The 24,733-nt window shown below is 52.9% G+C and overlaps 1 protein-coding gene across 2 annotated transcripts in view; it reads left to right on the top strand.

Moving 5' to 3' along the window:
- Positions 1–3,391: 3,391 nt before the first annotated feature.
- The window catches only part of LOC119957964 (inositol-tetrakisphosphate 1-kinase-like), a 55,381-nt gene continuing 34,039 nt past the window's right edge, over positions 3,392–24,733 (top strand). For both annotated transcript variants that reach the window (XM_038786199.1, XM_038786200.1), the window contains exons 1-2: positions 3,392–3,823; positions 23,159–23,183. In XM_038786199.1, the coding sequence (XP_038642127.1) occupies positions 3,729–3,823; positions 23,159–23,183 (120 nt within the window). In that variant the 5' untranslated portion in view covers positions 3,392–3,728. The remainder of the gene's footprint in view (positions 3,824–23,158; positions 23,184–24,733) is intronic.

The raw sequence follows: 24,733 nt of genomic DNA on the forward strand, positions 1-24,733 counted from the left end.
GTAGTTGAGTTCTCCTTAACCTATTTTGGAAACTAAAACTGGCAGTTCCTACGGTTACAGATAAACAAATATTACTGGTGGGTTATGAAGGAAACTGAGCTGGTTGTGCTCAGTGACCCCCATCATTGTTTTCCACACCACTGGCCCTTGATAATTTCCAGATGTTACATTTATTCTTAAATAAAGCCAGTATGGAATAAATTTCTAATAAGCAGCAAATAACTGGTTGCAGATGAATTAACCTCCTCTCAAGACCAAGGCGTACAGATGGTCCGCTGAGTTACAAAAAGGAGATTTGCATTTCTGTAGCGCCTTTCGAAGCTTCAGGACATTCCTTTTTTAAAAAAATTTATGAGTACTCAATTAATTTTTTCCAATTAATGGGCAATTTAGCCTGGCCAATCTATCCAGCACATCTTTGGGTTGTGGGGGCGAAACCCACGCAAACACGGGGAGAATGTGCAAACTCCACACGGACAGTGACCCAGAATCGAACCTGGGACCTCGACGCTGTGAGGCAACAGGGCTAACCCACTGTGCCACCGTGCTGCCCGCTGCAGGGCATTCCTAAGAATTTCACATTGAAGTACTAAAGGATAGTCCCTGTTGTAGTGTTGTTGAAAGGTAGTTATATAATGGGCTTTTAATAATATTACGCCCCAAGGTGCTTCACAAAAAGTTTTGAAGAAAGCTTTGACATTGAAACACACAAGGGAATATTGGGTCAGGTGTCCGGAAGCTGGGTTGAAGACGTAGATTTTGGGGAGTGTCCTGAGGGTGGAGAGAGGGGTGACGAAACCGATTTTAGGGAGGAAATTCCAGGGGCGGGATTCACCGACCCCCCCGCCAGGTCGGAGAATCGGCGGGGGCCGGCATTAATCCTGCCCCCGCCGTGTCCCGAAATCTCCAGCACCAGAGATTCGGCGGGGGCGGGACCCCCCCCCCCCCCTCCCCACCCAGGGATTCTCCAACTCGCGATGGGCCGAAGTCCCGCTGCTGTCATGACGGACCCGCTGGCGTGAAACAAACCACCTACCTTACCGGCGGGACCAGGCGGCGTGGACGGGCTCTGGGGTCCTGGGGGGGGGCGCGGGGCGATCTGGTCCCGGGGGGTGCCCCCACAGTGGCCTGGCCCGCGATCGGGGCTCACCGATCGGCGGGCGGGCCTGTGCCGTGGGGGCACTCTTTTCCTTCCGCCTTCGCCATAGTCTTCACGATGGCAGAGGCGGAAGTGACCCCCTCCCCTGTGCATGCGCGGGTATGACGTCAGCAGCTGCTGACGCTACGGCGCATGAGCGGACTTCCGCCAGCCGGCGAAGTCCCTTCGGCCCCGGCTGGCTTGGCGCCAAAGGCCGTTGCCGCCGGCCGGCAGGGCGACAACCACTCCAGCGCCGGTCTAGCCCCTCAAGGTTAGGGCTTGGCCCCTAAAGGTGCAGAGACTTCCGCACCTTTGGGGCGGCTCACGCCGGAGTGGTTCACGCCACTCCACCCGGTAGGGGAGATTCCTGCCCCAGATCTTCGAACCCAGACAGCTCAAAGCACCAAGAATGGTGAAGCGATCAAAATCAGGTGTGATCATAGACCATCAGAATGAAGAGAGCACGGGTGGCGCAATGGTTAGCACTGCTGCCTCACGGCGCCGAGGTCCCAGGTTCGATCCCGGCTCTGGGTCACTGTCCGTGTGGAGTTTGCACATTCTCCCCGTGTCTGCGTGGGTTTCACCCCCACAACCCAAAGATGTGCAGGGTAGGTGGATTGGCCACGCTAAATTGCCCCTTAATTGGAAAAAAAGAATTGGGATCAAACCCAGGTCCTCAGTGCCGTGAGGCAGCAGTGCTAACCGCTGCGCCGCCGTGCCGCCCACACAAAAAGGTCTTGACTGACGGAGAAACAACAACTTCGATGCTTTTAGTTTCAGTTTATTCAGCGATCTCAAAGAATCGTTCAACAGTCAAATCCGTCGACCGCCCTTTTGGTTTTGTTGGGATTGACCCCGTAGATCATCGCTGCTGTTTTCCTAACGTTTGGTCGAAAGTTTCAGATTGACTTAACGCAGAAAATCCCAAACCCTTTAAATAATTGGGATCCTCAGACTGCACAGTCTGGGCAGAATGGGCCACATCCTTAACGCCCTCAATCCTGTTCAAAGTAGATTGCTATCCAGTGTATGAAACTCTTTTTTTAAATTTAGAGTACCCAATTCATTTTTCCAATTAAGGGGCAATTTAGCGTGGCCAATCCACCTACTCTGCACATCTTTGGGTTGTGGGGGCGAAACCCACGCAAACACGGGGAGAATGTGCAAACTCCACACAGACAGTGACCCAGAGCCGGGATTCGAACCTGGGACCTCGGCGCCATGAGGCAACAGGGCTAACCCACTGCGCCACCGTGCTGCCCCGAGCTCTAGGTTATTGACCCGGCGCCAGTGAAGAAACGGGGAAACAAGCCCGGATGGGGCAGGCGGCGGCGTTGCTTTTGCATTGTAGTTTTAATCAGTCAAAAACAATTTCAGAACACTGGGTATGATTCCACTTCCTGGATTAGTCATGTGCATGTTATTGGACAGCAAGGCAGCCTATTACCCAATCAGGCAGTCAGACTGGGAGGATATTTCAGGTTGAGTCACTGCAAATATTCCACTTCTTCAATCACCCTCCTGTTCCTATTAGTTCCTCCCACCTCCATTTTGATTGACTGCCGCCCAGTGCCAAATACCAACAACCAAATGTAGCAGCCACGGCGCAGTGGGCAGCACCCTTGCCACCGTTGCAGGGGGCTGCGGGTTCAAGTCGCACTCCAGGGATTTGAGCGCAGAAACCTAGATTGACACTTGCAGCGTGGTACCGGGGGAGTGCTGCGGCACTGTGGGTGACTCCTTCCATACGCGGTCTCAAGGCTCCAGGTGCTCCCTTGCGCGGATGTAAAAGATCCTGCGGCCGGTGTCTCGGAGGGGCGTCCCTCCCCACCCCTCCCAGTGCCTTAACTGATAATGATCCCCCCCCCTCCCAGTGCCTTAACTGATAATGATCCCCCCCCTCCCAGTGCCTTAACTGATAATGATCCCCCCCCTCCCAGTGCCTTAACCGATAATGATCCCCCCCCCCCCCTATGAATCACCCGGTGAAATCTGGTCATTATCACATTGCTGTTTGTCGGAGCTTACTGCGCGCAAATTGGCTGCCGTGTGCCTCGTGCGGCTGCAAGCAGTCGGTGGCAGGGCCAAGTGGTTCTGAATGAAAGGCGCTACGAAAATGCAAGTCTTTCCAATCCACGGGGAGGAGGGGAGGGTTTGTGGCCACGCCCCACCCCCACCCCACCCAAGAAGGCTTGTGGCTTCCAATGTTGCAACATTGGGGAACTGTAACAATTTGATGAGATACACCAAAGTGGGCGGAGCTGGGTGACTGGAAGCTGGAGAATGAATCGGGAAGCAGTGTGTTCCCGGGATCTGTCCTTGCGGAGGAGTGGAGATACTGGCCGACTGGGAAAGGGGCAGACTTTGGCCCCTTTGGGTTAAGAATGGGAGAGGTGATATTGATCAGTAATTAACATGCGCTGCAATGACTGAGAGACCGTCCCTCCCTCAATCCCTCCTCCCACCTTCCAAATCAATCAAAGGTACAGCAAAATCTGCTGTACGTAAAAAAAAAGATAATCTCACTCCCACCCTCCCCACACACACACAAGGGAAGAGAAGACGAACTTTGCTACCTGAAGCTTGAATCATGCAGACATGGGTCAAGGCGAAGAGAGTGGGATTCAGCCTGAGCGAGAAGAAAAGGAGGAAGTTGCAATTTCAGCTCTTTGCTGATCTCTGTCGGTAAGATGGGTTTGGGGGACTGTTTTCAATCCCTTTGCAGGTACTTCGGCTAACTCCTCTGTCAGTGCGGATGGATGGATTACAGGTGAGTTGCATCTTGTGAATATTGTATTGATATATTTCTGTGGATCCCACTGAAAGGTATCACCCCCCCCCCCCCCCCCCTCCCCTCTTATTGCTGAGTATTCTGATTCAATCTCTGGCCACCTCTTCCCCACCTCACCCCCACCCCTGTTAATGCTGACCAATCCCTGAGGAACCTTCTGACAGTCCTGGGGAGGTAACCTCCCCCCTCTGTGTAAATACTACACATTTCCCTGGGGACCCCCTGTAAATACTGACACAATCCCCGGGGACCCCCTGTAAATACTGACACACTCCCTGGGGACCCCCTGTAAATACTGACACACTCCCCGGGACACCCTGTAAATACTGACACACTCCCCGGGGACCCCCTGTAAATACTGACACAATCCCCGGGGACCCCCTGTAAATACTGACACACTCCCCGGGGACCCCCTGTAAATACTGACACACTCCCCGGGGACCCCCTGTAAATACTGACACTCTCCGTGGGGACCCCTGTAAATACTGACACACTCCCCGGGGACCCCCTGTAAATACTGACACACTCCCCCGGGGACCCCCTGTAAATACTGACACACTCCCCGGGGACCCCCTGTAAATACTGACACACTCCCCGGGACCCCCTGTAAATACTGACACACTCCCCGGGGACCCCCTGTAAATACTGACACACTCCCCCGGGACCCCCGTAAATACTGACACACTCCCCGGGGACCCCCTGTAAATACTGACACACTCCCCGGGGACCCCCTGTAAATACTGACACACTCCCCGGGACCCCCTGTCAATACTGACACACTCCCCGGGGACCCCCTGTAAATACTGACACACTCCCCCGGGGACCCCCTGTAAATACTGAAACGCTCCCCGGGACCCCCTGTAAATACTGACACACTCCCCGGGGACCCCCTGTAAATACTGACACACTCCCCGGGGGCCCCTGTAAATACTAACACTCCCCTGGGGACCCCCTGTAAATACTGACACACTCCCCCCGGGACCCCCTGTAAATACTGACACACTCCCCGGGGACCCCCTGTAAATACTGACACACTCCCCGGGGACCCCCTGTAAATACTGACACACTCCCCCAGGGACCCCCTGTAAATACTGACACACTCCCCCAGGGACCCCCTGTAAATACTGACACACTCCCCCAGGGACCCCCTGTAAATACTGACACACTCCCCGGGGACCCTCTGTAAATACTGACACACTCCCCAGGGACCCCCTGTAAATTCTGACACACTCCCCGGGGTCCCCCTGTAAATACTGACACACTCCCCAGGGACCCTCTGTAAATACTGGCACACTCCCCAGGGACCCCCTGTAAATACTGACACACTCCCCAGGGACACCCTGTAAATACTGACACACTCCCCGGGGACCCCCTGTAAATACTGACACACTCCCCCGGGGATCCCCTGTAAATACTAACCCACTCCCCCGGGGAACCCCTGTAAATACTGTCACTCCCTGGGGAGCCCCTGTAAGTACTGACACAGGGCAGCAGGGTAGTATGGTGGTTAGCATAAATGCTTCACAGCTCCAGGGTCCCAGGTTCGATTCCCGGCTGGGTCACTGTCTGTGTGGAGTCTGCACGTCCTCCCCGTGTGTGCGTGGGTTTCCTCCGGGTGCTCCGGTTTCCTCCCACAGTCCAAAGATGTGCGGGTTAGGTGGATTGGCCATGCTAAATTGCCCATAGTGTCCTAATAAAAGTAAGGTTAAGGGGGGGGGGTTGTTGGGTTACGGGTATAGGGTGGATATGTGGGTTTGAGTAGGGTGATCATGGCTCGGCACAACATTGAGGGCCGAAGGGCCTGTTCTGTGCTGTACTGTTCTATGTTCTACACCCCCGGGGAACCCCTGTAAATACTGACACACTCCCCCGGGGACTCCCTGTAAATACTGACACACTCCCCGGGGACCCTCTGTAAAAACTGACACACTCCCGGGGACCCCCTGTAAATACTGACACACTCCCCGGGGACCCTCTGTAAATACTGACACACTCCCCAGGGACCCCCTGTAAATTCTGACACACTCCCCGGGGCCCCCTGTAAATACTAACACTCCCCTGGGGACCCCCTGTAAATACTGACACACTCCCCGGGGCCCCCCTGTAAATACTGACACACTCCCTGGGGACTCCCTGTAAATACTGACACACTCCCCGGGGCCCCCCTGTAAATACTGACACACTCCCTGGGGACTCCCTGTAAATACTGACACACTCCCCGGGGCCCCCCTGTAAATACTGACACACTCCCTGGGGACTCCCTGTAAATACTGACACACTCCCCCGGGATCCCCTGTAAATACTGACACACTCCCCGGGACCCCCTGTAAATACTGACACACTCCCCGGGGACGCCCTGTAAATACTGACACACTCCCCCGGGGACCCCCTGTAAATACTGACACACTCCCCGGGACCCCCTGTAAATACTGACACACTCCCCGGGGTCCCCCTGTAAATACTGACACACTCCCTGGGGACCCCCTGTAAATACTGACACACTCCCCGGGGAGCCTCTGTAAATACTGACACACTCCCCCGGGGACTCCCTGTAAATACTGACACACTCCCCGGGGACTCCCTGTAAATACTGACACACTCTCTGGGGAGCCCCTGTAAATACTGACACACGCCAAGAATTGTTATGCAAATTCTAGCTCATTCCTTAAGGCCTGCAATGATAAACAGTTATTGTTGGTCACCTCATATTGCCACGTCCTGGTTAACACAGGAAGACTGCGCGAGTAGGTGCTTGCATAATCACAGCCATCAAATAAGCAGTTTCCTTATTTCTCAAGCAGTTCTGTCTTTCTTTTTCTTTAAACTTAGAGTAACCAATTCATTTTTTCCAATTAAGGGGCAATTTAGCACCACCGTCGTTTCCCTGTTCTGTCTTTCTTGGCACGGTGGCGCAATGGTTAGCACTGCTCTCTCAGGGTGCTGAGGACCCGGGTTCGATCCCGGCTCTGGGTCACTGTCCGTGGGGAGTTTGCACATTCTTCCCATGTCTGCGTGGGTCTCACCCCCACAACCCAAAGATGTGCAGGGTAGGTGGATCGGCCACGCTAAATTGCCCCTTGATTGAAAAAAAAATTGTGTACTTTAAATTTTTAAAAAACGCTCTGTCTTCCTTGTGTGTGTTGAGTAAAGTTGGCCATGGCAGCCTTCCTTGTTTCGCGAGGCTGGGTGGAAGTCAAGCTGGGAAACGTAATGACAATTTCAAAAACCTGGCCAACAAAGGATTGAATTGGGTTGCTGCAGGCACATCCACGATGCTGTTGGGGAGAATGTTCCTGGATTTCGACCCGGTGTCAGTGAAGAGGGTTGGGGGGGGTGGAGTGTGTGTGTGTGTGTGTGTGTGTGTGTGTGTGTGTGTGGAGAGAGACGATGCATTGACAATTCAGTTCCTAAAGAGGGACAATGTCTGGAAAGATAAACTCCGTCCTTCTCCTGATAAATGCTGGAAGATGCTGAGATTTTCCGGCATCCTATGTTCTTGTTACAGTAGTTTTTTCAAAGTTTTATTCATTTTTACCAAGCGGCCGACCTTCGTGACCCAACCCGGCCGACCTTTACTGCCCACGCCGGCCGACCTTCGCGACCCACGCCGGCCGACCTTCGCGACCCACGCCGGCCGACCTTCGCGACCCACGCCGGCCGACCTTCGCGACCCACGCCGGCCGACCTTCGCGACCCACGCCGGCCGACCTTCGCGGCCCACGCCGGCCGACCTTCGCGGTCAACGGCGGCCGACTTTCGCGACCCACGCCGGCCGACTTTCGCGACCCACGCCGGCCGACTTTCGCGACCCATGCCGGCCGACCTTCGCGACCCACGCCGGCCGACTTTCGCGACCCACGGCGGCCGACCTTCGCAACCCACGCCGTCCGACCTTCGCGACCCACGCCATCCGACCTTCGCGACCCACACCGTCCGACCTTCGCGACCCACTCCGGCCGACCTTCGCGACCCACGCCGGCCGACCTTCGCGACCCACGCCGGCCGACCTTCGCGACCCACGCCGTCCGACCTTCGCGACCCACGCCGTCCGACCTTCGCGACCCACGCCGTCCGACCTTCGCGACCCACGCCGTCCGACCTTCGCGACCCACACCGGCCGACCTTCGCGACCCACACCGTCCGACCTTCGCGACCCACGCCGGCCGACCTTCGCGACCCACGCCGGCCAACCTGCGCGACCCACCATTTTCTCTTACCTTGTTTGTTGCTGACAAAAATGGTGGAAATGGTTTTGGGCCCCTTTAGCCCCAATGATCCCTTTGCCCCCCCCCCCTCGAACTTGGAAAAAAAAGGCTGCGAACATATAAAAAAAACGCAGCTGCACTGCGCAGGCGTACCCAATCATCGGCGTGCACGCGCACCGATGATCGGACACGCATGCGAAGTGCGGTCGAATCTTTTTTATCTGTTGCTGGCCATTTTGAAGGCCGCTCGCAGTTGGCATTTGTCTTGTTTTGCTCTTGGCGTAGCATAAGCGGCTTCCTTGATGTTCACTCTGACACAGGAAGGTTCAGACGTGGAGATAACTTCAACACGGTTATTGAACTATTTACAATTCTCTTACTTAGGTTCGCCTCTACTGTTTCTCCTTCTATAACTACTCAGACTGACGAACCAGTCTGCTACAATCCACGTGGTGGGTGTGATATTGAATCAAACCTGTGTCTCTACTCACTGAGTGTCTCCACTGGAAAGAAGAAGATCATGTGTACTGTGTCCTTTATATATGGGGTGGTGTCATGCCCCCCTGTGGTAGTGTCATCTCTGTGTGTATCGTGAATGCCCATTGGCCGTGTCCTATCTAACTGACCTATTGGTTGAGTGTCTGTGTGTCATGTCTCTGGTGCTCCCTCTAGTGTCTAGCTAGTCTACATGTATTTACATTAACCCCTTGTGTATTTACAGTGATGCATATCACCACCGCATTATTAAAAGCTGGCTGCTGCAGCTGTTGCGCGCGGATTTGCGCGATCGGGAGCGCCGTGATGGACGGCTCCACGACCCTCCCGACACCCGCCCGCGATCCACCCGCGGGTCGCGCCCCTGAGTTTGACAATGCCTGCAGTAGTGACTCCGCTTCGAAAGGGATTATTGGATAGGAGAGTGAAGATGGAGGCTAATTGGCTAAGTGAGTCTATGCAGGTTCTCTCAAGGACCCGTTCCCGTTAGACCTATTCCTGTGTCTTAAGATCCATCTACCCAAATTGGTTCCATCACCGTTAACACCCAGGCCCTACAAAAATCGAGCAATCTTCAAATAAAGCCAATCTCAGTTCTGACATGCTTCAACTGTCCCAGCCTCAACACATGCCGGCAAATTGTGCTGTCCAATTCCCTTTCGGAGGGTGTGATGGGATAACATTCCAGAGCCAAGCCACAAATCCTTCAGTCTCTCCCTTCATTGGCTCACCAATCCATTTGGCAAACATTCCTCCTTGTCACTCCCGACTCCCCATTGTGGGTCGCCATCGTTCACAAGCTGAATCGGGATCGGAATGGGGAAATTGCAGCGTAGCCAAGCCAGTATCCCTGGCTCTCTCGGCAAAAGCACAGACCCTTTGTTCTCGGTGATGTTTGCTGAAGGACTGAGCCTGGGCCAGCGCTCCGCAGAACATTCCCTGCTACGCCTCGAAAGGGGCGCTGTGGCACATTTTACCGGCGCATCCACCAGGGAGGGCAGACGGGACATTGGTTTAATATTGCGCCCAGGAAAACCCAATACCTCCCAACGGTGCCCTCAGTGATGCAGTGGAGTGAGATTTCACAAAATATTGGGCGGGATTCTCCGGCCGTGCCTGCCCAGTGTCCGGAACCTCCCGCCTGAGGTCAATGGACCTTCACGTGGGCCGCGTCCCGCCCGTGGCGATCGTACGGCGGGCGGAGCGGACAAATCCAGCCCATAATCTTTCATGGACGTCGCTGGCAAGGCAAGGCCAGCATTTATTGCCCATCCAGGGCAGCACGGTGGCCTAGTGGTTAGCACAACCGCCTCATGGCGCTGAGGTCCCAGGTTCGATCCCGGCTCTGGGTCACTGTCCGTGTGGAGTTTGCACATTCTCCCCGTGTCTGCGTGGGTTTCGCCCCCACAACCCAAAAATGTGCAGGGTAGGTGGATTGGCCACACTAAATTGCCCCTTAATTGGGAAACAATAATTGGCTAATCTAAATTTATAAAAAAAAAAAATTTATTGCCCATCCTTAATTGCCCCTTGAACTGATTGGCTCACTGGACCGTTTCAGAGGGGCAGTTAAGAGCCAACCACGTTGCTGTGGGGTCTGGAGTCACGTGTAGGCCGGACCAGGGTAAGGACCAGGCAGATTTCCTTCACGTTAATGACCCAGGCGGATTTTTACAACAATCGATGATAGTTTCACAAGATGAAAGCGAAATACTGAGGTCGCTGGTAACCTAAAATAAAAGCGGAAAATGCTGAATCTACCCGGCAGGTCTGGCAGCAACTGTGGAGAGAGAAACAGAGTTAACCTTTCGATCGCTTCTTGGCCTTTTGGCTAAGATTTAAAAAAAAATTTAGAGTACCCAACTAATTTTTTCCAATTAAAGGGCAATTTAGCGTGGCCAATTCACCTACCCTGCACATCTTTGGGTTGTGGGGGGGGGAACCCACGCAGACACGGGGAGAACGTGCAAAATCCACACGGACAGTGACCCAGAGCCGGGATCGAACCTGGGACCTCGGCACCGTGAGGCAGCAGGGCTAACCCACTGGGCCACCGTGCTGCCCGCCTTTTGCCTAAGATGAATGCGAGGTCAGGTGTAATGCCTGGATCTGGTATGTCTCTCTTGTGGGGACCATAAATTGGATTCAATTTGAATTGGTTTTTGGAGCAGGCAAGGAGCTGGATTAGGGGTTTGCCCCTGGCCACACGCTGAGCTCTGGCTTTGTAACTCTGATAAAGTAATAAAATCAATAAATAAAGGGTTAACCTTTCGAGTCCAAATGGCCTTCCACAGATTAATAATAATCTTTATTAGTGTCACAAGTCGGCTTACATTAACACCGCAATGAAGTTACTGTGATAAGCCCCTAGTCGCCACATTCCGGCACCTGTTCGGGTACACAGAGGGAGAATTCAGAATGTCCAATTCACCTAACAAGAACGTCTTTCGGGACTTGTGGGAGGAAACCGGAGCACCCGGAGGAAACCCACGCAGACGCGGGAAGAACGTGGAGACTCCGCACAGACAGTGACCCAAGCCAGGGGAATCGATCCTGGGACCCTGGCGCTGTGAAGCAACAGAGCTACCAATGTGCTACCGTGTATACCACATGAAATTAGTCGTATTTAGTCAATGTGGGGGTTTTGAACCCACGTCTCCACAGTATCAGCTCTGGGTGTCTGGATTCCTAGTCCAGTGACGTTACCGCTACACCATCCCCATGACTTCTTAGAGATTCTTTGCCATTCTCTTCCCCAGGGAGCAGTGGGGGCTGGGTCATTGGGTGGCACAGTGGCTAGCACTGCTGCCTCACGGCACCAGGGACCCAGGTTCAATTCCGGCCTTGCGTTACTGTCTGTGCGGAGTCTGCACTTTCTCTCCGTGTCTGCGTGGGTTTCCTCCGGGGTGCTCCGGTTTTCTCCCACAGTCCAAAGATGTGCAGGCTAGGTGGATTGGCCACGATAAAATTGCCCCTTAGTGTTCAGGTCATGCAGATTAGATGGGTTTAACGGAGGCAGGGTGGGGGAGTGGGCCTAGATAGGGGCTTTTTCGGAAGGTTTGTGCAGACTCAATGGACCAAATAGTCTCCTTCTGCATTATGAGGTTCTGTGGATATCCCTTAGGTGACGGTGCTGCCTATTAACTCACAGTTGACCCAATCGCTAAGGGTAGGCCCACAGGTAAAGTTTCTGCTGATTCTAACTCGATGGGTTCCTTCAGAACCTTGTACCAGAGGAAGTCAGCAACACAGGGTACAGGCAAAATTAATCCGCTTGGAGTTTCTATGTTGTTAGCATACCTGACTCGAACATTGACTGTTTGATTTCTCTTTCATCCTGAACACTGCTCATTGCTTGGGTCCAATGCAGGTCAATCAAAGTATATTCTGTTAAAAAGCTAGAAACAGTCAGTGGAGGTCCAAAGACACTTGGGAGTCCCAGCTTTTGGATCATTAAGATAATCGGAAAGGCTGGTGGAATGATGACCTTTATTCCTAGAGAGCTGGCATACAAGGGATAAGTGTTGGCGTTTCTTTTTTTAAAAATAAATTTAGAGTACCCAATTATTTTTTCCAATTAAGGGGCAATTTAGCATGGCCAATCCACCTACCCTGCACATCTTTGGGTTGTGGGGGTGAAACCCACGCAGACACGGGGAGAATGTGCAAACTCCACACGGACAGTGACCCAGGGCCGGGATTCGAACCCGGGTCCTCAGCGCCGTAGGCAGCAATGCTAACCCACTGCGCCAACGTGCTGCCCCGTGTTGGCGTTTCTTAATGTCAATTGCATTGTTAAGGTGAAGCTATAAATAGGGGATGCCATCTCCAAGTACAGGCAGCAGGCAAGTGAGGGGTCATTTGACTCAACGGCCTACCCCTGTTCGGTACCTAAGGGCGCAGCCATAAGACATAAGGAGCAGAATAGGGCCACTCGGCCCATCGAGTCTGCTTCGCCGTTCAATCATGGCTGATATTTTCTCATCCCCATTCTCCTGCCTTCTCCCCATAACCCCTGATCCCCTTAGCCAGGTGGCCCTAGAGAGGGCAGGGCCCACCCGGTATCCTCTGGTATGCTTGAGGCCTCCCATGGCCAGTGGCAACCGCTGGGGTCGGAGTGCCTTAACTGCCAGTTAACTTCCCAATGATTTGTTTTAGCTGGAAAAGAGAATACGATAGGGGGTGCCTTTAACAGGTCCAGGCGGCGAAGTGGTCTTTTGACCCGACTGTGTGCCCCTTCTCTGCAGCTACATTCAGGCCAAGGGTGTTGTTGGAGAGGGAACACACAGTGTGCGACATACCCTCCATGTCCAGTAGCCACTACAGGGCCTGGAGTGTGTCATTATCCCGCAGAATTATATTTTAATTTTGCTAAGTTTCTGTTGAAGTCTTTGTTTTTAGATACAGTGCCCTTCAAGGGAGTGTCAATTTGTTAACTTGCTTTAATCGTTTGCCCAAAAGATTATAAATAGGGGGCAGCTGGGTTGAGTGAGGGGAGAGAAGCGAGACTAATAATAATAATCGCTTATTGTCACGAGTAGGCTTCAAATGAAGTTACTGTGGAAAGCCCCTAGTCGCCACATTCCGGCGCCTGTTCGGGGAGGCTGGGACGGGAATTGAACCGTGCTGCTGGCCTTGTTCTGCATTACAAGCCAGCTGTTTAGCCCACTGTGCTAAACGAGTCAATAAACTCTCTCGGAGAAAAGCTCCCTGTCTTGGTTTCAACTTCACCGACTGTCTTGTATCCCATTAACCGTTAAAAGTCATCCTTCAGCCGGACTTCCGGTGGCGGCTATGAGGGAGTAGGTCGTACATTTGGTGGCTCCCGTTACGGTCGGACTTTTGGACCTTTTCCCCTGACGTTTTTTGCGCTTTTGAGCGTGGAACTGGAAAGCAATAGTACTCAGGCACAGGACCCATACAGAATTGTATGGACCTAAGAAGCCGGAGGGACCGTAAAGAGCAGAAGAAGTGGTCGAGTAAGGGCACAGTGGAGGCTGTGAGAGAGACCAGCATGGCCGGTGTTCAGAGCAAGGAGCCGACAGCCCAGCCCACAATGGAGCAGCTGCTGCAGGCTATGCAGGAGGGATGTTTGGCTTTGAAGCGTGACAACATGGAGCCGCTTCAGAAGTCGATTGATCGGATGGGGAAAAAGGCTGGATGAACAGGCTGAGAAGCTCCAGCAGTTGGAGAAGTCAGTGGAGGAGCAGGCTGACTTTCAGACGGTGGCGGATGTGGAGATTCGGAGGCTGAGGGACCAGCAAAAAGTGCTTCTGGAAAGGCTGGAGGACCTGGACAACAGATCTCGCCGCCAGAACATGAGAATCATGGGCCTCCCGGAGGGGGCAGAGGGGCTAGACGCTGCTGCGTTTGTGGAGGGTATGTTTCAGAAGTTGCTGGGGAACGAGGTGTTCCCCCGCCCGTCAGTGGTGGACAGGGCACACAGAGTGCAGGTGAGGCAGCCGCGACAAGGGGGTCCCCCACGAGCGATGGTGTTACGCTTTCACAGGTACCTGGACAAGGTACGGGTGCTGCAATGGGCAAAGAGCACACAAAGCTGTATTTGGGACAATACCACCCTGCGTGTGGACCAAGATTTAAGCGCGGAGGTGGCCAGGAGGAGGGGAGGCTACAGGCAGGTGAAGGAGCCGAGGTGGGGGATGTCCATATAGTTAGATTAGAGCAGGGGCTAGGTGACAGGATGGAGTTGCTGGGGGGGGGGGGGGGGGGGGGGGTGACTGGGAACAATGGGTGGGAGACGGGCTGGTGCCGAGGCTGGGAGCCCCAGGCTAGCTGAGTGCAGCTAGTCAACGGAAGCCGAGGTGGGGGATGTCCATATAGTTAGATTAGAGCAGGGGCTAGGTGCCAGGATGGAGTTGCTGGGGTGGGGGAGGGGGGAGTTCTTCTGCTGACGGGGATGGAAACTGGGCATGGTAACAGTGAGGAGATCATGGGTGGAGCCGGCCAGGAGGCGGGCCAGAAGAAGCGTGCCACATGGCTGGGAGGCTGGCCAAGGAAAGGGGATGGCTGATCGTCAAAGGGGGGGGGGGGGCGAAGTGCCCCCCAACCAGGCCGATCACCTGGATTGCTGGAGGGTTAAACAGGCCAGTGAAGAGGGCGCGTGTGTTTGCGGATCTGCAGATCCTGAAGGCGGACATAGTCTTTTGCAGGAGACGCACCTGAAAGTGGCAGACCAGGTTAGGTTAAGGAAGGGCTGGGTCAGTCAGATCTTTCATTCGGGGCTTGATTCTAAGACGAGGGGGGTTGCGATCCTGATTAATAAAAGGGTACAATTTGAGGCGGAGGGCACAGTCGTGGATGGGGGTGGCAGGTTCGTTATGGTGAGGGGTAAGCTCGAAGGGGTGAGAGTAGTCCTGGTCAGTGTGTATGCCCCTAATTGGGACGATGTGGATTTTATTAGGAGGATGCTAGGGAAGATCCCCGACTTGGACCCGCGTAAGCTGATCATGGGCGGGGACTTTAATCCAGTCCTGGACTCGAGCCTGGATCGGTCATGCTCAAGAACAAGCAGATTGCCAGCGATGGCAAAGGAACTGAGAGGGTTCATGGAGCAAATGGGGGGAGCAGATCCGTGGAGATTTAGCCGGCCGACGGTGAGGGAGTTCTCGTATTACTCCCACATCCACAAGATGTATTCCCGAATGGACTACTTTGTGGTGAGTAGGGACCTGCTGTCCGGAATGGTAGGGGCAGAATATTCGGAAATTGCCATATCGGACCATGCTCCGCACAGGGTAGACCTGCAGTTTTGTAAGGACAGCTTTCAGCGCCCACCATGGAGGCTGGAAGTTGGACTACTCGCGGACGAGGAGGTGTGTGTGAGAGGCTGAGGAAATGCATGCAGAATTATCTGCAGGTGAACGATACTGGAGAAGTCTCGGCAGCGGTGCTCTGGGAGGCCCTGAAGGCAGTGGTGAGAGGGGAGCTGATTTCAATCCGGGCGTACAGGGACAGGACACATAGGGCAGAGACGGACCGACTGATTAAGGAAATTCTACGGACGGACAGGAGTTACGCGGAATCCCTGAGGCCAGAGTTACTCAGGAAGCGACAGAGACTGCAGGCCGGGTTTGGGTTGCTGACTACAGGCAAGGCTGTAGGGCAGCTTAGAACGGTAAAAGGCGCGATTTATGAGCATGGGGAGAAGGCCAGCAGAATGCTTGCGCAGCAACTGAGGAAGAGGGAAGCAGCTAGGGAAATAGGGAGGGTAGTGGATGGGGAAGGTAATCTAGTGGGTGATCCAGCAGGGCTGAACAAGGTCTTTAGGGGCTTTTATAGGAAGCTGTACACTTCGGAACCACCCGGGGGACCGGGGGGGAGGCGATTCCTGGACGGACTGACCTTCCCAAGAGTGGGGAGGGGGTTGGTGGACGGACTGAAGAGGGTGATGCTTGAAAGGAGCAGAGGAGAAGGGGGGCTGGCGTTGCCGAACTTCAGCAACAATTACTGGGCGGCCAACACAACGATGATTAGGAAATGGATGGTGGGTGAGGGGTTGGTTTGGGAGCGGATGGAGGCTGCTTCATGCAGGGGCACTAGCTTAGCAACCCTGGTCACGGCGCCTCTGCCGCTTCCGCCGGCACGGTACTCCACCAGCCTGATAGTGGTGGCGGCTCTTCGGATCTGGGGCCAGTGGAGGAGGCATGTAGGGGAGGTAAGAGCATCGGTGTGGACCCCAATCTGCAGCAACCACCGATTTGCCCTAGGGAACATGGACGGGGGGTATCGACTGTGGAGGAGGGGGGAGATTGTGAGGATGGGGGATCTGTTCCTGGAAGGGAGCTTTCCGAGCATGAGGGCGCTGGAGGAGAAGTTTGGGCTGGTGAGAGGGAATGACTTTAGATACTTGCAGGTGAGGGATTTTGTACGCAGACTGGTGCCGTCCTTCCCACGTCTCCCGCCGAAGGGGAGGCAGGAAAGGGTAGTTTCTAGGGGAGAGGTGGGAGAGGGTAGAGTTTCAGACTAATGAGAGCTGAGGATACACAGACCGAGGACCTGAAGCTTAAGTGGGAGGAGGAGCTCGGGGGGGGGGGGGGGGGGGGGGGGGGGGGGGGGGGGGGGGTGGAGCTGGAGGACGGTATTTGGGCAGAAGGCCTGAGCAGAGTAAACACGACTGTAACATGCGCCAGGCTAAGCCTGATCCAGTTTAAGGTCGTGCACCGGGCCCACATGACGGTGGCCCGGATGAGCAGATTCTTCGGGCTGGAGGACAAGTGTGCTAGATGCGCCGGAGGGCCGGCTAACCGTGTACACATGTTCTGGTCGTGCCCTAAACTCAGGGGGTATTGGCAGGGATTCACAGATGTCATGTCCAGAGTATTGAAAACTGGGGTGGTAATGAGTCCGGAGGTGGCAATCTTTGAGGTTTTGGAGGACCCGGGAGTCCAGGAAGAGAGAGAGGACGAAGTTCTGGACTTTGCTTCCCCCCTCACCCCCCCCCCCCCCCCCCCCCCCCCCCCCGGTGACGAATACTGTTAGCATGGAGGGACTCAAAGCCCCCGAGGGCTGAGGTTTGGCTATCGGACATGGTAACCTTTCTTGGCCTAGAGAAAGCCGTGGTTTGCTCTATGTTTAATTTGTGTCTTTTTTTTAAAATTTAGATTAGCCAATTATTTTTTCCAATTAAGGGGCAATTTAGCGTGGCCAATCCACCTACTCTGCACATTTTTGGGTTGTGGGGGCGAAACCCACGCAGACACGGGGAGAATGTGCAAGCTCCACACGGACAGTGACCCAGAGCTGGGATCGAACCTGGGACCTCAGCGCTGTGAGGCGGTTGTGCTAACCACTAGGCCACCGTGCTGCCCTTGTAATTTGTGTCTTGACATTTTTTTTGTACTGTACAATGTCACTTTTTCGATATGTCTAAAATACCTCAATAAAATTGTGTAAAAAAAAAAAAAAAATCACTCTTCAGCCATACAAAGTCCTGGTTAGATCAGACCTGGATTCTCTGTGAGACGTTCCCGGGCACCACACCTGACGCAGGATATCTTGGCGTTGGAGGGAGTGCGGCGTAGATTAACCAGAATGAGACCCGGACCCAAAGGGTTGAATTACGAAGAGTGGTTCCCCAAACTAGGATTGTACTCCCTGGATTGTGGAAGGTTGAGGGATGACTTGATTAAGGTTTTCGAGATAGTCAGGAGAACAGGTCGGATTAATAAAGATAAATCATTTCCTCTGGTTGGGAAGTCTGGGATTAGGGGTCAAAATCTAAAACATTAGAGCCAGACCTTTCAGAAGTGAAATTAGGAAACTAAGTGTTAATCAAGGGTATTAAGGGATAGGAGGCAAAGGCTGGTATATGGTGATCAGCCATTATCTCATTGAATGACGGAAGAGTCTGGAGGGGCTGAATAGCCTCGATAAAGTCCAGAAGTGTCTTTATGCCTTGTCATTATAACTCAATGTTTTTCTGTAGTTCTGCTGTGTCTTTACTTCTTGCTGATGCCCCAGAGGGCTCGCCAGGTATTCTGACTTATTTCTCGTCATGTTGGCGCAGGAAGGGGTATGTGTCAAATAACTAAAAACATTCAGCATTTCGTTCATCTTACTCACTCATTCCAGGTATGGGCTTGTCTGAACCAACACCAAATCACATGGCGTGACTCCTTGTCAATTGCTAAAACCCTCGTTCATGCCTTTGATAGCTCCAGACGTGCCTATTCCATTGCCCCTGGCTAAGCCTCGATCATTCACTCTCCATACACTTGAACTCATCCGGAACTCTGGTGTCACGAAGCGCGTCGATGTCATCTGCGAGGGTGTCACAACTTGGAATTCCTGTTCGTGGGGTTGTGTAGTTCTATTTTATTTTGTTTGAGGAGACAAGCGAAACCCTGGTGTGAATAAAGAGCCCAGTCATCGGGTAGCGATTATTAAAGGCTATTTATTAGGGGCAGCTCGGTGGCGCAGTGGTTAGCACTGCTGCCTCACGGCGCCGGGGGTCCCAGGTTCGATCCCGGCTCTGGGCTCCTGTCCGTGTGGAGTTTGCACATTCTCCCCATGTCTGTGTGGGTTTCGCCCCCACAACCCAAAGATGTGCAGGGTAGGTGGATTGGCCACGCTAAATTGCCCCTTAATTGGGAAAAATAAATTGGGTACTCTAAATTAATTTTTTAAAAAGACTTTATTAAAGAAAAGACAGATATACACACAAATCGGATACTCTACTCCCACACAATGTATGAATTATTAAAGACACATAATTTCCAAAGATGTGCAGGTTAGGTGGATTGGCCATGCTAAATTGCCCGTAGTGTAAGGTTAATGGGGGGATTGTTGGGTTACGGGTATACGGGTTATGTGGGTTTAAAATAGGGTGATCATTGCTCGGCACAACATCGAGGGCCGAAGGGCCTGTTCTGTGCTGTACTGTTCTATGTTATCTATGTAACATACCTCTTGTTACAAAATATATCTATGACTCCTAACCTCTGTAAGACTTCCCCTGCTCCCTAAACAACATTCAAATTGAATAACCAGCAATAGTTAGCACATGATGCAGGGATGATACTCAACCTGGGAACGGTCTTTTTCCTGGTCCAGCGAAGATTGTTTCAAATTGCTGTCACAAAGGTTTTCTGCACTGCCTCGGCTCTTAAGACTTAGAAGCTCGTTTGCTATAAACTTGGCCTTCAGGATTGGTGGCTGGAAGCTGGCCTATCCGCTTTCTGGCTCTTGATCCTTCCACCAATGGGAGCAGTTTCTCCCAATCTACTCTGTTCAGGTCATTTTGAGCACCTCTATCAAATCTCCTCTCCACATTCCCTTCGAGTAAGACAGTCCTTCCTAAAGCGCGGCTCCTAGAACTGGATGCAATACCCAGCCGGGGTTGAACCTCGGTGTTCTAAACATGTTTGACATTACTTAACTTAGCATGGCGGCGCAGTGGTTAGCACTGCTGCTTTACGGCGCCCGGGGACCCGGGTTCGATCCCGGCCTCGAGTCACTGTCCATGCGGAGTTTGCACTTTCTCCCCACGTCTGCGTGGGTCTCACCCCCACAAGCCAAAAAGATGTGCAGGGTAGGTGGATTGGCCACGCTAAATTGCCCCTTAATTGGAGGGAAGAAAAACATTGGGTATTTTAAATTTTTAAAAATGAAGGTAGCTCAGAAGAATGTGCTCAGTCACACCACTGGCACTTCCTGCAGCAGCCATCTTTATTGTTCTCTGAGCCACTAACTGCAGGATATTCATACCAAGAGGCCTCAAAAGTGACAGACCACATTAGACACCATCTTTGCCTTAGCAACAGCAACTCGCATTTAAGAGAATTGGATTGGATTTGTTTATTGTCACGTGTACCGAGGTACAGTGAAAAGTATTTTTCTGCGAGCAGCTCAAACTGATCATTAAGTACACGGGAAGAAAAGGGAATGAAAGAAAATACATAATAGGGCAACACAAGATACACAATGTAACTACATACACACTGGCATCGGGTGAAGCCTACAGGGGTGTAGTGTTAATGAGGTCAGTCCATAAGAGGGTCATTTAGGAGTCTGGTGACAGTGGGGAAGAAGTGGTTTGAAATGAAAATCGCTTATTGTCACGAGTAGGCTTCAATGAAGTTACTGTGAAAAGCCCCTAGTCGCCACATTCTGGTGCCTGTCCGGGGAGGCTGGTACGGGAATCGAACCGTGCTGCTGGCCTGCTTTGGTCTGCTATATAAGCCAGCAGTTTAGCCCAGTGTGCTAAACCAGCCCCTTGAGTCTGTTTGTGCATGTTCTCAGACTTCTGTAACTCCTGCCCGATGGAAGAAGTTGGAAGAGTGAGTAAGCCGGGTGGGAGGGATCTTTGATTATGCTGCCCGCTTTCCCCAGGCAGCGGGAGGTGTAGATGGAGTCAAAATTCTATTGATGGAGGAAGGCAGTACATAATAAGGATGGATGTGTTGATTGACTAATGTCTGGAGCGTGCGGGGGGGTGGGGGGGGAATACATTTTCAACCCATGAGCCACAGAAGCGAGATACCAGGACCACAAGCTTGGCCAAACAGTAAGGAATGACTTAAGAGGTGGGATTTGTAGGAATGTAGCGATTCCGGAAGGTTGTAGGGGCTGGACGAGGTTACAGAGATAACTATAGGTGCAGTAAAATAACACACGGTTACGTAATATAATGTCTCATTCCTTCTAAACCATCAAACTTGCCGCTGGTAAAGCCGTCAGAGGTTTGCAGGTGTTAATAACATGTTTTGCATTCCTTTGAGAAATAATTGCTCCATATTAGACTGAAAAGAAGAGGCCGATAAATTTGCCAGTAGACTGATAATCCTGAGGACCAAAAATTGATAAAGAGAGAGAAAAAATAAAATGAGAGTGCGGTCCATCTTAGAACATAGAACATAGAACAGTACAGCACAGAACAGGCCCTACGGCCCTCAATGTTGTGCCGAGCCATGATCACCCTACTCAAACCCACGTATCCACCCTATACCCGTAACCCAACAACCCCCCCCTTAACCTTACTTTTATTAGGACACTACGGGCAATTTAGCATGGCCAATCCACCTAGGGACGATGCCTTAAATGGAAGTCAGCAACCAAGGTCTCCCATTCAACCCTCCAAATGACAGGACTCTTAAGCTTTGGAATCCCTTCCCTAATCTTTCCTCCTCTCTCTCCTCCTTCAGGACATCCTTTAAAACCTCTCCCTTGATGGATGGGGGGGGGGGGGGGGGGGGGGGGGGGGGAGCGGCACAGTGGTTAGCACTGCTGCCTCACGGCGCCGAGGTCCCAGGTTTGATCCCGGCTCTGGGTCACTGTCCGTGTGGAGTTTGCATATTCTCCCCGTGTCTGCGTGGGTTTTGCCCCCACAACCCAAAGATGTGCCGGGTAGGTGGCTGGCCACGCTAAATTGCCCCTTAATTGGAAAAAAAAATTGAATACTCTTAAATTTATTTTTTAAAAACCTCTCCCTTTGGCCAAGCCTTTGAGCATCTGTCGTGATATCTCAATCTGCAGTCCGATATCAAAAATTCCATTGGTAACATCCTTGTTAATTGCCTTGTGACAATTTCTTACATTAGGAGTGTTAAAGTTCATGTTGTTGTTAACGCTATTGAGTGTGAGAAAAAGTCACACATCATGGGCAGCACGGTAGCATGGTGGTTAGCATAAATGCTTCACAGCTCCAGGGTCCCAGGTTCGATTCCCCGATGGGTCACTGTCTGTGCGGAGTCTGCACGTCCTCCCCGTGTGTGCGTGGGTTTCCTCCGGGTGCTCCGGTTTCCTCCCACAGTCCAAAGATGTGTGGGTTAGGTGGATTGGCCGTGATAAATTGCCCGTAGTGTCCTTAAAAAAAGTAAGGTTAAGGGGGGGGGGTTGTTGGGTTACGGGTATAGGGTGGATACGTGAGTTTGAGTAGGGTGATCATCGCTCGGCACAACATCGAGGGCCGAAGGGCCTGTTCTGTGCTGTACTGTTCTATGTTCTATGATCCATCCAAATCTGGGATATGCTCGGCAGGCCCATTGATGAGTCAGTTGGGCTTTTAGAACAATCTAGAAGCTTCTGTTGTCATTGTTTCTGGTGCTGGCTCACGGTTCCCCATTCTGCCTTGTTGCGATTTAAACCCACAACCTCCCTGTTGCTAGTTCCACGTCCCAACCTCTTGTAAGCTTACCGTACATCTTGCTGTACGTGTAAGAGACAAATCTGGTTTTTTTTCCCCTTTTGTCTTTGTAATGTAGAAGCTTCGAGTCGCCCAGAATTGAAGGTCAATCTCCTGGGCAGTGCTTTGAGTTAGAGGCAGCCCCGTAGCCCAGTGGTGCCCCACGGAGCCGAGGACCTTTCACCAGGCTGGCTGAGAGAGAACTATTGCCCAGAGCACAAGGGAGAACTGGCCTGCCCTTCCTCACGTCATCACGTGGGGTCTTTCCTCTGAAGTTTCATTCAAAAGGTGGCATTTCTGACGGTGCAGCACTCGCTCAGTACAGCAGCAAAGTGCTCATGGGACCACAGAGAGCAGGAGGAGGCCGTTCAGCCCCTCGAATCTGCCCTGCCATTCGTCCTAATCATGGCTGATCATCCAACTCACGCCTCTCCCCCCTTCCCCTGTACCCCCCCCCCCCCCCACCACAATATCCTTTGACCCTTTAGCCCCAAGTGCTATATCTAACTTTCTTAAAAACACCCAATGTTTTGGCCTCCACAGGCTGACCGCGCTCCAGGGGACGGGATTTTGGTGTGCGGTGTGAGCCTGTGGGCGGGAATCCCCGGGTCCGCGGCGGCGTGCTTTCCTGAGGCGGAGGTATGACGTCATTGGCCGCCGGTGGGATCTTCCTGTGCCGCCAGGTGTCTGTGACATTTTGCACGGCTCGGCCCTCCCCATGGTGTGGGATTCACAGTGCGCGTGGGGTGGGGGTGGGGGTGGGGGGGGGGGGGGGGGGCGGGGGGTTTGGCCGAAAGGTTAGTTAACGAATGACAGAAGTTACAGTTTCACTCAGTCACTGATAAAGTGACTAAAAGTTTAACAATGATTTTTCTTCTCCTCCTCAGGGCAAGAGGAATCGAGGTCATCCAGGTGAGTTACAGCCAGCTTCTCGCATCTTTTACACCCGTTGATAAAAGGTGAAAACTGCATCTCTTTCCCCAGCGAGTCTCGTGTGGTGAAGATTTACTCCGCTAATTATTTTCACCGGTTTGTGGGCCGTAGGCAGGGCGGTGACGCTTTTGCTGCCCACCCCTAGTTGCCCTTCAGAAGGTGGTGGGGGGGGGGGGGGAGCCGCCGCCTTGAACCGCCGCAGTCCCTGAGGTGTAGGTACACCCACTGTGCTGTTAGGGAGGGTGATCCGGGATTTTGACCCGGTGACGGTGAAGGAACGGCCGACATATTTCCATGTCGGGGTGGTGTGCGGCGGTGGTGGAATTGGAGGTGGCGACCTTCTTGGGCATCCGCTGTTCTAGCGACGGAGGTCGCGTGTTGGGGAGGCGCGACTGAAAGATATTCTTTAACGTGGCAGCAGGAGGAAACTCTGGGGACACTACTTTTAGAAATGGAATTTGTAAATATCGCATCGGAGTGATGAGTCAATAATGTTAGAGAGACTTGGCAGATTAGCAACAGAGGGTGAGGGTGGCGAGGGGGTGGGGGAGTGGCATTAAAGATGATGAAAGCCGATGACCTTTCATTGTTTTCTAGTTTCGGGCTAAAGGTTATCAACCCGAAACGTTAACCATGTCGTCCATCGCTCCATAAATGCTGCCCAACCTGCTGAGTGCGATCAATATTTTTTGTCTGTATTTTCCTCCTTTGGACTTCCTTACATTGATAATAATTCAAAACTCTACATCCTCGGGATTAATGAAGGGTGTGTCTTGACAAATGTGGTTGGTGCTTACGCTTGTTTGGCAAGATATTTGACGATGGGATGTGTACCTATCGCATTAATACTGTGAAGGGCTTTTGCAAAGTTACCAAGTATTTACAGGTCATTCAGTCCATTAGGTCAACGCTGGTGCTGATTCTCCGCACCAATCTCCTTCCACCCCTCTTTCATCTCCTGAGTCCCCAAAGCCTGTCCACCATCTACAAGGCACAAGTCAGGAGTGTGATGGACTCTCCACTTGCCTGGGTGAGCGCAGCTCCAACAACACTCAAGAAGCTCAACACCATCCAGGACAAAGCAGCCCCGCTTGATTGCTCCCCCCTTCCACAAACATTCACTCCCTCCACCACCGACGCACAGTGGCAGCCGTGTGTACCGTCTACAGGATGCCACGCAGCAACTCACCAAGGCTCCTTGGGCAGCACCTTCCAAACCCACAGCCGCTGCCATCTAGAAGGGCAAGGGCAGCAGACACATGGGGCACCCTACCACCTGGAAGTTCCCCTCCCAAGTCATTCACCGTCCCGACTGGGAAATATATCGGCCGTTCCTTCACTGTCGCTGGGTCAAAATCCTGGAATTCTCTCCCTAACAGCACTGTGGGTGTACCTACACCACGCCAGCTGCAGCGGTTCAAGAAGGCCACTCATAGGGCAGCACGGTGGCGCAGTGGTTAGCACTGCAGCCTCACGGCGCCGAGGTCCCGGGTTCGATCCTGGCTCTGGGTCACTGTCCGTGTGGAGTT

Source organism: Scyliorhinus canicula, chromosome 27, assembly GCF_902713615.1.
Source record: "Scyliorhinus canicula chromosome 27, sScyCan1.1, whole genome shotgun sequence".
Taxonomy (NCBI): Eukaryota; Metazoa; Chordata; class Chondrichthyes; order Carcharhiniformes; family Scyliorhinidae; genus Scyliorhinus; species Scyliorhinus canicula.